Source organism: Polypterus senegalus, chromosome 17, assembly GCF_016835505.1.
Source record: "Polypterus senegalus isolate Bchr_013 chromosome 17, ASM1683550v1, whole genome shotgun sequence".
In the NCBI taxonomy this organism is placed as follows: domain Eukaryota; kingdom Metazoa; phylum Chordata; class Cladistia; order Polypteriformes; family Polypteridae; genus Polypterus; species Polypterus senegalus.
The window spans coordinates 14,493,526-14,507,642 of NC_053170.1; the positions used below are offsets into that span (position 1 = coordinate 14,493,526).

The window sequence follows — 14,117 nt, forward strand, 5'->3', positions numbered from 1 at the left end:
GTTGAAGATGCTTTTGTGCATACTTACATTAATTCTATATAACATTTTAAAGCCATTATGCTCCAAATTCAGTGTTGTAAGTTTGGCTATTCTATTTCTTCCTGATTATGCAGCTACAAATCCTAAGCTTACCAGCTATCAGCAGGAATGCCAAAGTGAGCACCGCTTGGTAAGTCCTACATGACAAAAAAAAAAAAGGCATTGCAGTGGGTGATCACAGTGGGGTGCAGCTGTCTAAATGGCAGCGTAGGTGACAATAGTTGGCAATCCACATTGTAGTAGCAGTAAAGGGCTGGAGGTCTGCTGAAAGAATGTGATGACAAAACAAGTAGATCAATGCTTCAAGTCTGGTTGGCTTCCAAATGTTTGTGTGGGGGTGGACAACTTCAGAATGCAAGCTTTAATTTATAAAAAAAACAAAAAAAAAAACAGAAACGTTACACAACATCTGAAGATAGACTGAATGAAGGTGTAGAAACACATACACACAATATAGAAGTCCTGTAACTCATCTGGGGTCAACTGTCAAGTCAGCAGATCGCAAAATATCCAAAGAAGGGCGTCCATCCATCCATTATCCAACCCGTTTTATCTTAACTACAGGGTCACAGGGGTCTGCTGGAGCCAATCCCAGCCAACACAGGACGCAAGGCAGGAAACAAACCCGGCCAGCCCACCACAGGGCACACACCCACACACCAAGCACACACTAGGGACAATTTAGAATTGCCAATGCACCTAACCTGCATGTCTTTGAAATGTGGGAGGAAACCCACACAGACACAGACAGACATGCAAACTCCACACAGGGAGGACCCGGGAAGCGAACCCGGGTTTTATAACTGCGAGGTAGCAATGCTACCCACTGCGACACCGTGCCGCCCCCACGGTGAGGACAGTCAAATAAAAACAAAAAAATCCATTATATTCACATGACTCTGTGTAAGTGATTTTTACTTTTATCCTGCTTTCAGCTCGGCTGTCCACAAATACAGGATAGGGGGTTGGGGCAACCAGGATTATCTACAGATGACCCAAATAGGGGACAGTCCCTGTAGCTATCGAGACTTTACTGAAGCTAAAACATTCCATACTCAGAGGAAACTAAATCACAGGGGGCCACTGGACCAATTACCACTGTACACACAAATTCCCTGATCCATGGCAGGTTCTTTATTGAACTACAAGGTTGTTAGTGGAATCAGGAAAAGCTTTAAATTTTTACAACAGTGTTCTCACATAACATCACACAATTAAGTTTGAAACAGCATTTTTCAGACATTATTCACAAGGCCTCAAAAGTTGCCAAAAGAATTTAATTCAGGAAAAGCAATAAAATTCCCTCCTTTTAACACCCAAAACAGTATAATGTAGAACTGAAACCACAGTGAGAAGTATTTCTTTGGCAATAATGCAGCCAAAAATGAAGGTGAAAACTGTACATCTCCGAGCAGATAGTGTAGAGGTCTGATAGGTGAACAAAATGCTCAAATACACAAGTAAGGCTTCATGTATACATTCTAAATTCATAAAGAGGTGGGATCTATAGCAAATACAGATGGAGCTATAGAATGCAAAATGAATATTTACAATATGGACTTCAAGCTCTCCACACAATTCACAAGCTACCATTCTCAAAAAAAAAAACCAAACAAACTTAAGTGCTACCAACTACATTAACCATCCCCACCTCTTCCCTAGAAACAGCCACATACAGCTAAGTGATGTGCTTAAATCTATCAGCTATGGGATCTGGTCTGGAGTAAACTTCAAAACAAACAGCTGAGTATGACACTCTGAGAACAGTGCCCCCCTCTCCCTGGCCCCCCATTCCACCTGCTTTTATAAACTTTCCATCCTGGTATGGGAACATCATGTGCTACAGCATTTTGCCCAACCCCATCACCAACTGCTTAGCCATGTGTGCATTTTGCACTTAATGTCACATTAGTACCTTAGGATAAGGAAAGGGAAGTTTCTAACAGAGAAAGCTCTATGTTTACATTTTGATCTGGAAGAATGAACAAAATGGTAAAAGAGAACATTCAGCTACCCACAAAGTACCAAGAAACTTGTTCCCATTGGGACCGGAATTAAAAAAAAAAAAACACAACAAAAATCAGATCTCTCTTTTTCCTGCCACATGGCAAGCAAACTCTTTAGATACCCTCGTATTTGTACTTGCTGTACATTCTAAGTATTTTAATTAAATTGAACTACTTTGACAGGAAAAACCAAGATATAAAGTGAAGCAGCATTATGTATTAAAAAAAATCTATGATACCTTAGAGTATAAATCCGCAGAAGCAGATAGGAGAAAGACGACAAATTAAACACAAATCAGTTCTTCAAATGAATCCCATCTTGCATTGTGATAGAACCTCACCCACATCACGTCCCAATCCTCCTACAAGCAAAATTATGCACTCATTCATCTTTCTAAACTATGGATGCTGAAGCCTATCTATGCACACCAAGTTACACACACAAACACACATTGGAACAAGTAAGTGTTACCACCTCTTTGGGCCACGGGAGGAAACCGGAATACCAAGCACAAAACCACACAGAGATATCTCTATATATGTCATACAGGGCACATCACATGGAACTACACTTGGCCGCCATGTGTTATAAAGTTGCAGCCTTCTCTGTAGCACCACTGTGCATTCATAAAATGTAACATCAAAACATTCAGCCTCCTATTAGGAAAGCCTATCATTGCCTACCTAACCTGCAAAACACATTTACTTATGAATTCCAACAACAGAACGGCAATGAACCAGTTTTATGCTATAAAGTGGTTTAGTATGCATTAAAGACTTTGCACACATAGTGCAAGTTAGCAAATGCAGACAGAATCTCCCATCTTAAAATTGGCGAAAAGCCAATTAAACTTGATAGCCTACGACAGGATTACACAAAAGGTGGATCAAAGGCCAAATTGGGTTTCTGATTTATGTACCTCAAATTTAACTGTAAACTACACTACCCAGTTTCTCTCAAAAACAAATATCTTTTCTAATGGTTTTGGTTTCCAACAGGAAATAGTCCTAGTTGCAGTCAAGACACTATGATGGAAGTCCCTACCCTTTTCTACCAAATACTGTATACATGATATAATGTGCAGTGGCACTGTAGTGCAGTTTTTACCTGTCTCCAGGTGACTGGGTTCAAATTTAGGGACAAGTCACAGTCATTGTGGCAAATGCACATCTCACTTAACTTTGTCCGTTATTTTGTTTTCATTGGATATACTTTATTAATCTCCAATGGGAAATTGTCTTCTCACATGACCCTTTAAGAACAGGGTCACCCATTGTATAGTGCCCCTGGAGCAATTTTCGGGTTAAAGAAATTGCTCAGAGGTTCAATGGAGTAGGATCCCTTCTGGCAATGACAGGATTTGAATATTCCAGATACCAGTGCAGATCCTTAGCCACAGGGTCCCCACTGATATCTTCTAATTCTAATATTTTATCTGATGTTACTGGGGATAGCCTTCTAGCCTATCAACCATAACTGCTAAAAGCAGGTAAATATAATGGATGGAAGAACAAAGGAAATACTGAACTGCTGTATTCTTCTGCTATTCAAAATCTGTGAAGTCATTATAGCAAACAGATATTTTCTTCTTTTGGTAGGTCAAAATATAAGTAAAAAACATAACATTATCTAACATGGGGATGGACAGCATGCTAGTTAATTTAATTCAAAATTATGTTTTAGATAAGATCAATCAGAAGCATAGATAATCTTAACACTTAACTGTGAAAAAAAGTCTGCTGGTTTAAGGATTCCCAGAATAGGCAAAAAAAAAATAAAAAAATCTATTGCTGGTCTAAGAGATGTGAACTGCACATTCAACAAAATGGATCTGTTATTAAGTTTTGTTTTGCTAGTAGTCTCAATGTGTAAAAGGGCATTTAATTTGTAATGACACAAGACAGTGGACCTTAATTCAGAATCAACTACGATATGATCTTTCACTAACCTTGTTGACAGTTTGTGCCATCAAATTATATATGCTTCATTTTTAAAATGCAAACCTGTGGGTAATACATAAGAAAATCATACACCAACATTTTAAAACACTCGTGTCCTGGTTGCACAAAGATGACCAAAACACTTCACTGCACTGAATACTGGTACAGGTTGAATATATTTCGGAATATTTGCACATACATAATGAGATATTTTGAGGATACACGTGATCACGTTGGGAAATGCAGCCGCACCAGTTAAAATGACGACTCGCATGTATAATTCACAATAAATGTTATTATAATGTGCACCAACGTGACAAAAATATTAAACCTCAAAAGCGATGAATATCATGTAGAGACTATATTTCATTTTTATTTTTTAAGGGGGCCAATGCTGTGTGTTTGTAGCTAAGAATGGTTTTTGTTTCTCAACAGTTTATACAGGCTCCCTCTGGTCACTTCTCAGGGAGCTTGCAGACAGGTCAGGAATATCTGAGCCAACTTTCACTCCATTATGCCCGCTGTGCTAGAAGCCATTATCCGGCTGACAGTGTGCTTCATTAAATTTTCATATGTTGTGGGCATACAATACATAATGCAGGAGCATCCAGTTTTCCTATCGTAGTTGGAGCACTTTACTGCACCCATACTACAATAAGAGCACCTAGTGAGAATGAAGCTGCCTTTGTTAACCATAAGTAGTGACACTCCATTAGCACTCAAGAGTTTTGAGGCATGTTCACATATGCACATTCATAAAGCAATTGTGATTTATGAAAAGTAAATTGCATAGAAACATGCATAATGCCAGATGTTATAAATTGTATTTATTCTTTTTTCTTGCTGTTGTTTGGCATACACATTTTCATGCTTGAATCCAAACACAGTTCATTAAATGAGACCCCTGCTGTGGAATATTCCACTTGTGGAATCCTATTTATTTTCCCCCAGATAAAAGGCTGATCCCTTTGAACTGCACTGCAAATGTTATTGTTATGCCCCCCCAAAACAGCATCTGTCCCCTGCATTGTGGTGCGATAAGTTGATTCAGTGATGGAGCTTTGTGACGCTTACTGTTTCACGGGAGACCCCAATTCCCGGTCGTCAATCATGTGTTCTAGCTTCGTGGCACTTCAAGGGGGATAACTGTACCATCAAAAGCCCACCCTGGTCATCATTTGTGTACTGTAGCTTGGGGCTTCATGAGGAACCAGACCACCACCATGCTCAGAATGAAAAGATACATTTGGAATCTGGACATACGTTGTTCACAAAAGCTCTGAAGCAAAAATAAATAAATAGTCGACACCATGTCAGCACTCAAAAAGCTTCAGATTTTGGAATTTTGTATTAGGGATACCCAACCTATGGTAAGCCCCAACAGACCCAGCAAAATTACACCAAAATACCAAACTCTGAACAGGGGAAAATCTGTTTGTTACTTCAACAGCAATACATGTTGTTTTCACAGGACAATGGCAATTTAAATTTTTTTCATTTTTATTACTATTTAATTTAATGTTGTTTCTTTGTATCAGTATACTGCTGCTGGATTATGTGAATTTCCCTTTGGGATTAATAAAGTATCTATCTAAATAAACAGTTGGAATATTACACGATAAGCAGACAACAAATCTGTGGTGTATTATGTGCTCGTTCAAACAAAATAAACTCTTGTCATCCTGGTAAGGAAACTAAGCAAAGTTTTAACAAGCTTCTCTCTTAATGACAAGCTTATCACCTCTCATATTAGAAGACCTAAGCTAGTAAATAAATATAACATCAGTGAATGCAACAGTTTTGAAGTGAGTGAGGAGTCTTCTGATCTTAATCAAAAAATAATCCATAAAAGCCTCACTAGGGATCCAAATCTAGATGCATCTACCAAGGGCACAGAGAAACAAAGGTTAACAGATTCAGACAAGTTACCCACACAGCCAGCCAATGCTTACCATATTATATTTTTAGGCCACCCACAAACTCAGAATGGCGTCTCATACCTTCAGGGTCTTAATTCCACTACAGTAGAGACAAAAAGAAGTGGAACTGTAATGGTGTTGATTTACCAATAATGTGGTATGCACACGTAAAATACAGTTCTGTATTCATTAATGACATTGGGACATGTCAGGAGATTTGCATTTTATACAAACAAAGTAACTACATTCTGTATGTTTAATTATAAATATGCAGATGACCAATATATAGAATTTAGAATATACTGTGTGATTCACAGTAAAAAAACAATTATAGTACTTTAAATCCTTAACTGAAAGCAGGAACTAAATTTTGGTACTTTAGTCTAATTCGCCATTAACTTGGCATGTAGGCTGATTTGGGGATAGTGTCAAACCAGTTGACTTCATATTTTTCCACATTTCTTGTGTTTGTACTGTATCTCTGGAGATAATCAAGTCAAGTTGGGGAGCATGCACTGGTACAGTGCGTTGCTGCACCCACTACACAACGAAACAACTCAGGATCCCGGTTGGCAACCCCCCAGGCAGACATGCGGTCCAGTCCCACCCTCTATCTGCCGTAGCCAGGTGTTACATGGGCGACCCCTTGGCCTGAACCAGCCACTCGGGTGCCCAAAAATGAGGATCTTACAAGCTGGATCACCCTCGGGTAATTGGGCCGCATGGCCGCAGTGTCGTAACTGACACTCCCTCACAATGCAGGTAACATGCCTCATTCGGGACTCCATAAGCAACCGCTCATTCGATACAAAGTCAAACCAACAGTACCCAAGGATTTTCCGGAGAGACACAGTACCAAAGGAGTTCAGTCTTTCTTTCAAGTCACTGGATAGCGTCCATGTCTCGCAACCATACAGCAAGACAGGAAGCATCAGGACTCTAAAGACTTGGACCTTTGTCCTTTTGCATAGATATCGGGAGCGCCACACACCCCTTTCCAGCGACCTCATGACCCCCCCATGCTTTCCCAATCCGTCTACTGACTTCATAGGAAGAGTCACCAGAGACACAAATGTCACTGCCGAGGTAAGTAAACCTCTCGACAAGGTCAACATTCTCTCCGCAAACATACACACTGCTGATGGCCATGCCCAAGAGGCCATTAAAGGCCTGGATCTTGGTTTTTATCCAGGACACTTGCAAGCCCAGACACACAGACTCCTCGCTCAGTCTCTTGAGTGCCCTGATCAGAGCCTCCATTGACTCCACAAAGAGCCCAACTTTGTCAGCAAAGTCAAGATCTGTGAATCTTTCTTCACCAACAGATGCACCACAGCCTCTGGACCCCATGACCTTGCCCAACACCCAGTCCATACAAGCATTGAACAGAGTAGGAGCAAGAACACACCCCCAATGAACCCCAGAATCAACTAGGAAAAACACAATCACAGAGGTTCTTCTGCCTCCACTCTGCACAGCACTCACAGTACCAGTGTACAGGCCATCTATGATACCCAGCACCCTCGAGGGGATCCTGCAAACCCTCAGGATGTCCCACAGGGCAGCTCGATCAACTGAGTCGAATGCTTTATGAAAATCGAAAAAGGCTGCAAAGAAACTCTGCTGATATTCACGTTTGCACTCTATGAGAACCCTCAGTGCTAGGATGCGGTTAATGGTAGACTTCTTAGGTGTAAAACCAGACTGTTCCGGTCGCTGGTAGGTGAGCAAGTGATCAAGGATCCTATTGAGGATGACCCTAGCAAGATAATAGGGGAAAATCAAAAAATACTTAAAAACACTGAGCTGTTTATCATAATTATACTCTTTTAGGTCCAACCTAAAGGATTTTTTTTTTATTTTTTTATATAAACCTCTACTTCGTTAACACATGAATAGATAACATCAACAGTCATTTATTATATAACCAACAAAGCAAATCTGCAATACACTGTTTTCGAAAGCATCAGTACACTGGACTCCTCCAGCTTCAACCATTTCTCAGTAAGTCTGCTACTTAAAGGAAAGAGTTTGGGGCTATGAGAGGCCTCTCAGTAATGCGACAGAAAAGATACCTGCGTTATTACGCATTTTTTGGACTTGCATATGACAATGATTTTCTCTTAACAATGTTCACATTCCTCATTATAAACCGACAATGTCTTTTTGTGGGAGATGTAAAGGCAGAATGCTCTTGCCCAAAGTACCTCTATGAGGTTGGCCACTGAAAGCCTGACAACCTTTCCTTCTTTAAATTTTTGAGGGGAAAATGTGCAAAGTGCAATTTCCTGAAAAAGGAGCTAAAGCAGAAAAAGGCATAACCTCACCGAGGAACAGTCCAGGTCTCTTTTGCCCTGAGGTGGTTTAACAATAGCACAATTAGTGCTCAATTCAAAATCTTTTTTAAGTAACTTTTTTTTTTTCAGCAATCAACCACTAACTACCCCCAGTATTTAAGATGATCACATTCTGTAACACCTAGTATACTTTTAAATGTGTGCACATAGATTGAAGCATTTCTACTAAAAATGCTACACTGAGTTAGCTGCAAGAGGTAAAATAAAAATTCTTCAAAAACATGAGCGGTATTAAGCATTTTACTATAAGTACAAACATTAAAACCTGGTTAAAAACTTTGATTGCAAATACCTCTTTGGTTAGGTCATCATCATGGTCATCTCGGGCCACAGCTCCTCGATTCTCATCCATTTCTTCACTGTATAATGGATCTAAACTTCCATTATTCCTCATTGTTGAGGTCTCAGAGTTGGCCACCTCCTCCAGACTATTGGCATTCTCCAGGGTAATGGTGGGGTTGACTTGGCTATTGGATACAGAGCACTCTGGGTCACGATGTACTAGCCAGGCACTGAGTTCTGTGCTGGGCACCTGTAGCCTGTCCAATGATCGAACCTCACTGAGTAACCGACGTGCTGTGAAGTAGTAATCTAGATCAACACTCTTGGGATGGATGCCATAGCCATCCAGGGTGTTCCTCAGATTGTGAAACTGGGTTTGGGTGTAAGCAGAACTGGGTCCCAAAATGATTTCTCGCAGTGGTGGCAACTGGGAATTCAAATATGTATCCACATCAACTCTTATGCCAATCAGGCTTAGCAAAATTGTGAACTGAATAAGTCCCTCCGTGAAATACTTTTTCAGGTAAAGCATTGTCTAACAAGTCCAATAATGGCAGATTAAAAAAAGAGAGGAAAAAAAAACCCAACACTGACGAGGAAAGATTTAAACCAAAATATATAAAAAAAAAAAAAACTTTTAAATTGCAGAAAAAACAATTAATTTGCAAGGTTTCTATAAATTAAAGAAACTATCTGTTTCATACCTGACCAAGAAATTTATACACGACGGCTCAAAATGTGAAAAACAAAAACCACCATAATAAAGATGAAACCAGGGCCTGCCTTTTTTGTTTGTTTGTTTGCTTAGTTTTCAGTTGGAAGAGGGGGAAGGTTAATTCCATTCAGTTTAATGAAAAGTTTACCACTCTCTTAGTGATAATTTGTCCAATCCCAGCCATAAATTTGGTTTCCTAAGGAGAAAAGGAGGAAAAAAAAAAAAAGGAAAAACATATCAGTGTGGAAAAAAAAAAAAAAAAAAAACAGTTAAGTCTCAATCCATGAACCTTCCAAGCCTACTTCAACCCACAAAGTTGAAAGGTACATTTGCAATAATTATTATTAACAATTCATTCATTCTCCAAATCTGCTTTTTCCTAAACTCGCAATTTTTAAAATATGTTGACACAATGGCTACTTCTGCTCTCTCACAGCTCCAGGAACCTTGGCTCATTTCTTGGCTAGTTTACAGTTTGTACGCACTCCAAGTGTCCATGTACTCGCTTTGTTCTTTTCCACAGTGCTCCATTTTCTTTCCACATCACAAAGATGGTAAGCCTTAGGTTAATTAATAATTCTACATTGGTCTGAAATGAGTGAGCGCAAGTGTGTGCTTAAGAGTAGCCCTCCAGCAATGGGTTCTGCTTAACACCAAATACTATAAAGACATTCCAGCGTCCTATAAACTTGTAGTGTTAAATCTTTCCATTTCCTATACCTTCTTATTTTGAAATTCATAATTTTTTCATAAATACTATATACATATATTGTTATCTCCAGGTCCTATAATTTCACAAAAACATAAATGACGGATAAACACAGCATAGTATGTAAAATCATTGCACAACCCCAACCAAAATATACAAAGCACATTTTGATTTTCCCCCACTGCCAAAACATATGGAGGACAACCATCTCTGACTCAAAGTGGTAAATATGAACCAGGGCATCCACGCAGGTCTTCCTTTCACTATGTGGGAAGAGACCCAATAAGAATCCATAATAACTATGATGCTCTCCCGTTTTAAAGAAGTACAGAATCTTTAAGCAAAATCAAAAAAGGTATGTACATAAAGTTTGTTTCAATGGTTTACCAGCTTCAAACTGGTTTCATTAATTTTACTTATGCCATGTGTTACTTGGTACAAATTAAATTTGATAGACGTGTATTCTATGGTCCTTCATTTGCTTTGTTTGGATATCTGCAAAATAGTCAATAACCTAAGCCAAAAATTTGCCCAGTTGTAAATTCCCTTTTATTTCAAAAACATGACTGAAAGCTGACTACATGTCTAGCCAACAGAACATGCTGATGTTATCAAAAGTTTGAATAGTCAATTTTCTTTCAGAAGCTAACAATTTGTTTAAGTTTCACTCAATATGCAACTGTGATTATTTCTGTATGTCTTCCTCTTTTTCAGCTGACACAGATATGGGGCCATTACTTTATCCCATCTTTATATACATGCAGAACAGTACTATTATACTAATTCCATCGTTACATTCTGTGTTGTCTCCGAGAGGAAATTGTAACTTTTAACCATTGTGGCGTTTAAAAAAAAAAAAAAAACAAACAAAAAAAAAGAACTCTAGTTGTATATAAGGTGGATGCCATGGCTGGGGAAAAACTAACTTAGACCTTTGCATTTCAGCTCCTTACCCACTATTTCACACTACTTAAAAAGGAAGACTGTGCAATTTCTATTTAAAAATACATACCCTAAATACTTTTGGTAGCCAATCACATTATATTAACATAATTTAACATTATGTTCACTATCCAAGCTGCAGCCTCCCACAAACTTTTAAGAAACTGTGGAATGAAAAATGAAGGATACTCCAAATACAAAAAACAGGTGACATAATACTTAGTATATTTACTTTTGCATTTCATAATATTTAGACATTAACCTAAAGGATGTGAAAGGTGCTGTAACAAACACTGAAATCAATGAATGATGAACTCGCACTAGGAAACAATAAACAAACGTGCCATGTGTTATACTGGAGGTGGGACACAGGACATCTCCAAATAAAAAGCATGTGCTTTCTGGCACTCAAACGCTTGCTTTTATTAACTTGCCAGGAAATGAAACGAGGCCACCTGATGAGTCGGAGGAGTTCCCACATATCACGACCGATTTACGCATACAGGACAGATCCCATTCTTTAAAATACATCATATTCTCACAATAGGAATTAAGGTAATAGCGTCACGAGATGTAAAATGTGGGACTTTTCCTTCCGAGCATGTGGCCTGTGTCCTCGATTCAATAAAATGACACCAGAAAAAGATGTTTAAGTGGATCAAAGCTATACTGCGCTTTGTTACCAGACAAACCAGGGCTGAAGGGGATGGGAGGCACAAACCAGGCACCCATCATGTGATAAATGACTTTCTTTTAAGGACCCTCGTGTACGATTTGGTGCGACTATACAAATATAAATATACGAACACGTGACACCTGCACATGTCATATCTTTACAGAGACAAATGCACCCGTGCTCCACCCTGACAAAAATAAAACCTTCGAACTGAAATTGTGGGAAGTAAATGGCACATTTACCGATACTCTTTCAGAACAACAAAACGTATACATCCGTCATTTAAACCGTGACATGAAAACAGGATATGGTTATTATTTTTGTTTCCCGTAAATTCGAGAGATGTTTTAAAGATGCTATAATATAAACATACTTATGTCGTTATTGTAAACCAAGCCTCTGACGGTTTTAGTTTAAATTATTTTCTTGATTTTGCAACGGTTCCTGCTCAAGCCGACTTACGATGGCTCTGACAAAAGCACGCAGTTTCTTTGCTACCCAAATGCTAAGCTAAACTATCCGATGATGTGGAGTGACCTCTACGCTTTTAAGATCAGTCTTGGAGGGGCGACACGGTCATTATGCTCTGAACAGGTGCTATATAATAAAACATGGCTTTGTATCCCCACGCGGGATATAGTATTTCTTTTCATTGCATCATCTGACCCCGACTTGTGACTAGACGGCACCCGGCTCCAAGATTACTTGTCACATTCGTAGACAGAGCCACGTTGGATAAACTGTCACAACGTTGATCTTCTGGAAATGTGAACACTGGCTTCCAAATAAGCAGGCCACAAACATCGGTGTGGCATATTAAATATATTTAAAAACTTTGTATCCACTCGTAACTAGTATTCAGTCAACACAACCCTACTACCAGAATATAAAATAAAGAAAATACACAAGGGGAGGGGCATTTGCGAAGTAACAACAAAAAAACAGACAAGGCGTTTCCTTACAAGTACCTGTTTCCAAACAACTAAAACAACAAAAAATCCTCAAAATAACAGTTGAGATCTTACGTTTGGATCTTTATAGCACTGCTTTCTTCTCTTGGTTGTCCTAAAGAATAGCGTATATTCGAGTGTATCTTCGGCCCTACGAGATCTTCTGTCGTTTCCTCCTTTCTTCGTTCTCCTCCCAAAAGGATGCGTTGTTTCGGTTACTCTTTAGCCGCCTTTCCCAACCTTGATTTGCTGCTTTGCAACATGCGCTGGGAACCTCCCCAACACCCAACCTTCATCGTGTATATACTGGAGTCGGTGCTCAGCCTCCGCCCCTTCCAACATCTCGCGCACACGAAAGCCTTGACAACTAACGAGGAAGCGCTACAGAGACCCGCGTTCGCCCTCTCGAGGAGCATCAAGCAACAATTAACGCCTACTACTCAACGGACAGGACGTTCCCCCAATTAGAAAGCACAAAAAGAAATCGTCATGGGTACAGTTGCCTAACTTGACCAATCAACATTCAAGAAAATAGTACAAAGGCGGATCTTCCTTAAACAACACGACTGTGACGGAAATAGAGCACTGGTAGGGACGTGAATAAAACGAGGAGAGACTAGAATTTTTGTCGCTGTGATTTTCTGTTCTAGCTGCCTGAAAAGTAATTTGTAGCCATCGACATATTTTCACATTTCCTATCTCAGAATTAGCTGATATGAAGGTTACATAATATGTAACCACAAATGCCGCAATATTTTGACGGCGTATTAACATGCTGTCTAAAATGAAAAAATATGTAACATAAGAAATCGAGAATGCTTACAGGTATTATTTTGGTGAAAAAAAACTTAAGTTAGCGTATTCCTAAAGTGCATATTTGATTTTTGTTACTGACGTTTTGACGGTTGTCTGACAAACCCCTGTGCAGGCCCACCGTGACTTGCAGAATACTCAGAAACGAAACAGCATGTTGTGCGCTTGCGCAGCGTAGAATGTTCCAGGGCCGGCTTGTTGTGACGTAACAGCAACCCCAGTTAACCCCGCCCTCTATTGAATATTGAGCCCATCCAAATGATGATGATGTCAGCTCTAAGCCATCTTGTAAATATAGAGAACTGTTATACACGTAAGAACTTAATAATAAACCTAAGAAAATAAAATTGATACATAAACATTTTTAGTGGGTCATGTTCTATTGACACTAAGCTTCTTTTCCTAATGTAAATTTATTTATTTAGCTTTATGATGCTTTATTTGTCCCCTGTAACAAACGCTCAGATATATATATATATATATATATATATATATATATATATATATATATATATATATATATATATACACACACAATTAAAAAATAACCCTAAGGGTTGAAAGTGGAAGTAAGGTGGTCAGACCGGTTCAGATCGTACCATAGGTTTGTATTTCAAATCATTAGCATTTGAATAGAGCAGCTTGTGGTAGCCACGAATGAAACACGCCGATAAAAGTTTTTTTCCTAGTTTAAACTCACCATCATTCATCATTAAGATGCTGGTACAGAGTGAACCAGTTCTCTTGCTGAGTCGGCCAGGGTGGCAG

The 14,117-nt window shown here is 39.1% G+C and overlaps 1 protein-coding gene across 2 annotated transcripts in view; it reads right to left on the reverse strand.

Moving 5' to 3' along the window:
• Window positions 1-13,517, reverse strand: part of nfe2l1b (nuclear factor, erythroid 2-like 1b) — a 32,060-nt gene extending 18,543 nt beyond the window's left edge. The window contains exons 1-2 of one of the 2 annotated variants that reach the window (XM_039739443.1): window positions 13,360-13,517; window positions 8,555-9,455 (exon numbers count right to left, since the gene is read on the reverse strand). In XM_039739443.1, the coding sequence (XP_039595377.1) occupies window positions 8,555-9,076 (522 nt within the window). In that variant the 5' untranslated portion in view covers window positions 9,077-9,455; window positions 13,360-13,517. Of the gene's footprint in view, window positions 1-8,554; window positions 9,456-12,611; window positions 12,902-13,359 lie in introns of those variants that run through there. The other variant, XM_039739442.1, reaches the window with a different exon arrangement.
• Between the last annotated feature and the right edge of the window lie 600 nt (window positions 13,518-14,117).